Genomic DNA, 3,316 nt, shown 5'->3' with positions numbered 1-3,316 from the left:
AAAATATCACTGAGGGTTTTTTTTTTTTTTTTTTTTTGCAGAAAAGGCCTCTTTTCTTCACAGTTTTCCTCTCCATTTTCCAGAAATGACGGTGCTATGACATGGCAATTTCCAGCCATGGAATTATAGCTCAGCAAATTCCAAACATCCCACCATTTTCAAATGGGAAACCCACATTCCCAGCCCTGCTGGATGTTCTTATAAGGAATGTTGGTATTAGTACAGAGGGGTAGCTGTGGCTCTTCCAGCTCTGTGCCTCTGGAAAAGCTTTCCCAGGTGGAGAAGCTGCTATTTAATTCTGGAATTGTGCTCTCAGAACAAAATGTTGAGTGCAATGGAACAAAACTGGAATTTAGGGTTGATGTTACTGGGGGTCTACACAGGGTTGCAAAGCTGGAGTTGAAGCCTTGTGGGTGCTTGTACAGCTCGTAGCACCTTGGAACAGCCACCCCCACCCTCACTGGGCATGGACAGACAACCCTTATAGATCTATAAACCTTCCTGGACAATTTAAAGATTCCCAGTAGCAGGGATAATGACATTCCTTAATTAGCACCCATTAGCACCTCAGAAATAATTAAAATTTCTTCTCTAAAGGAGAGCAAAGGAGTTAAATTTTTGCTGCCAGCTTAGCAGGGATATTACTGGGTCTCGTGGGTTTACTGGGGGCCTACACAGGGATGCAGAGCTGGAGTTGAAGCCTTGTGGGTGCTTGTACAGCTCGTAGCACCTTGGAACAGCCACCTCCACCCTCACTGGGCATGGAAAGACAACCCTTATAAATCTGTAATCCTTCCTGGACTATGCAAAGATTCCCAAATAGCAGGAAGAATGACATTCCTTAATTAGCACCCATTAGCACCTCAGATATAGTTAAAATTTCTCCTCTAAAGGAGGGCAAAGGAGTTAAATTTTTGCTGCCAGCTTGGTGGGGATGTTACTGGGGGCCTACACAGGGTTGCAAAGCTGGAGTTGAAGCCTTGTGGGTGCTTGTGCAGCTCGTAGCACCTTGGAACAGTCACCTCCACTTTCACTGGGCATGGACAGACAACCCTTACAGATCTGTAACCCTTCCAAGCGGATCTAGATGTGCACTTCTACGAGGGGAGACTCTACTGGATCTACCAAAGCCTCGCGCCCGGAGCCGGCGAGCGGCTACTCCCCGGCCGGTTTGATGAGGTGCCCGTTGAAGATGATGTAAACATCGGACTCCTCGCTGTAAATGGCGTTTTCCCTCTCCCTCTTGAACATCCTGACCCAGACCTCATCGCCCTCCTGCAGGTCCAGCATGAGGCTCTGGCTCTGCATGATGCTGCGCTCGCTGGGCTGGGCGTACAGGATGGCCGCCTCCCGCTCGTTCCTCATCACGTGCACGTAGGTCTCCTTGTAGTTCCACGTGTGCACGTTGAGGCTGAAGTAGTAGACGCCCGGCACGTAGCAGAAGAACTTCCCCGTGAACATGTTGAAGTGCTGGTAGAGGTTCACGAACTCGGTGTCGAAGGTGACGAGCTGGAAGTAGTCGGAGCTGTGCAGGGGTTTCCTCCGGCCCACAGAGAAGGCGGCGAAGAGCTGCTTGCAGGAGTGGCCCTGAGGGCCGGGCTGCCCTTTCTGGCCCTTCCTGCCGTTCAGGCCGCGTAACCCTCGCTCTCCAGCCTTCCCAACTGCTCCAGGGAATCCCTTCTCTCCCATCTCGCCCTTCTCCCCTGCGAGCAGAAAGGAAAACCTCGTGAGACGCGAGCGCGCGGAGCCCGAGCTGTGGGAACGCTCTGAGGGAGACAATGAGCAGAGGAGGTGCTGGGGTGCTGCTTTCCCAGCACAAATAGTGGTCAAACATCAGCACTTTCCCATTTTTCAGGAGGATAAAGCCAGGGGGAAGCTTGGCTGCACCAAGCTGGTGGTGCTGATGTTCCATGGCCTGACCACAGCAGGGACATGAACCCAGCGTTCATCTCTCACCCTCTTGGTGCAGAGACGGGGGCAACACAAGTTTTCGGTTCTGCTGAGGCCTGATTTGAGCCTGGGAGAGGTGGTTGGGTCTTGTGTGTGCTCACAGGAGCACCTCCTGCATTTCACACTTCGCTTTTATTTGTCAGCCTTGCTGAGACAAGAAATGCACCGTGGAAAAAGCCTTTTTTCTTTTTTTCCCCCACCAGTTTTTAAACCATTTAGTAACTTAGTGAGAACGTTTGAACCCGGGTTTTGGTGTGACCTCTAACATGAACTCCCAGGATTTGGGGTTTTGATGGATTAGAGACTTTTGCACCCCTCATTCCGGGTGGACACGCCGGAAGAGCTCGTGGAGGAGGGAGGAGCGAGGAAGGCAAAGGCTGCCATGGGGGTGGTTGGCTGTACCCACCTTTGAGGATGGTGATGTCTATGGTGGGCTGGACTTTGGGCACAGAGTAGGGGCTGCTGCTCATCCTGGTGTGCCTGGAGGAGAGGATGGACACGGGCTGCTCCGAGGGGCCGCAGCAGCGCACGCATGACAGGCGCCTGGGGGGGCCCTTCTCCAGCTCGGCTCCGACATTCCCCATGGACACCAGGAGCAGCAGGAGCACCACCCTCATCTTCAGCAGGGCCAGCTGGACCAGCAAAGGAACAGGAATTATTAACACAGCGATTCCAATCAGAGCCATCTGTCGGTGTTACCTCGAGGTGCTTTTCTTGGGGTTAATTATTAGCCGAGCTTGGAGTGGCACCGGGAGACTCCAGGTGGGAATGGTGGCCCCACATCCCTGCTGTTTACAAGCAGTGGAAAAGGCAACCCCTGTCCCTCATTACCTAAAATTGCCTGACAAGAGACACCAGGTAAACAAAAGAAGGAAAAAAAAAAACCCAAACCCCAAACCAAACAAAAGCTGCTGAGATGAGAAGCTCCAGCTCTGCTGGAGGTGCAGTCGCTGCTTGGCTGCTCTTGGAACAGCCCCTACAGAAGGTTCTGGGTAAAAGACATCCACAAAAAAAGCCACAAAGTGTTCCTCTCTTGGTTTGTTCCACCAGCATCCTGCAAAATTCAAAATGAAAGGCAGAATATGCAACTTTATTTCAATATAGAGCCTAAGCCAGGGGGGTTTTTTTGAAGAAAAAAACCTGAAGAAAAATGAAACTAAAAGAAACAAAAAGCATTTCTCTCTTTAGACATTCTCCTGCAGCCTCTGGCTGGGAACCTCTTCCCAGTAACCTTTTCCCAAGAAGACTCGTGGTTCTGACCATGCCCCCCTTGCTCTCCCCAGCAGAATTCCTATGTGGACTTTCCCTGTTTATTTTCCAGTGTGTGGAATGCAAAGCCAAATAGCTGCAAAAAGAAAACCCAAAG

General features: G+C 51.1%; 1 protein-coding gene across 1 annotated transcript; it reads right to left on the bottom strand.

The window, feature by feature from the left end:
* Positions 1–43: 43 nt before the first annotated feature.
* Positions 44–2,722, bottom strand: C1QTNF8 (C1q and TNF related 8). Its single transcript, XM_027656804.1, has 2 exons — positions 2,357–2,722; positions 44–1,703 (listed from the first exon to the last, which is right to left on the bottom strand). Exons 1-2 carry the CDS (start codon positions 2,634–2,636, stop codon positions 1,156–1,158), a joined length of 828 nt encoding a protein of 275 aa, XP_027512605.1. The 5' UTR covers positions 2,637–2,722; the 3' UTR covers positions 44–1,155.
* Between the last annotated feature and the right edge of the window lie 594 nt (positions 2,723–3,316).

Source organism: Corapipo altera, unplaced genomic scaffold (assembly GCF_003945725.1).
Source record: "Corapipo altera isolate COAL_440 unplaced genomic scaffold, ASM394572v1 104, whole genome shotgun sequence".
NCBI classification, from domain to species: Eukaryota; Metazoa; Chordata; class Aves; order Passeriformes; family Pipridae; genus Corapipo; species Corapipo altera.
The sequence above is the reverse complement of the archived record's forward strand: the minus strand, read 5'-3'. Positions and strand labels throughout refer to the sequence as shown.

Coding starts and splice junctions, on each gene's coding strand:
- C1QTNF8 (XM_027656804.1), bottom strand. CDS start 2,636: ATGGCTCTGATTGGAATCGCTGTGTTAATAATTCCTGTTCCTTTGCTG. Junction 1,704..2,356: donor AGACATCACCATCCTCAAAG/GTGGGTACAGCC, acceptor TTCTGCTCGCAG/GGGAGAAGGGCGAGATGGGA.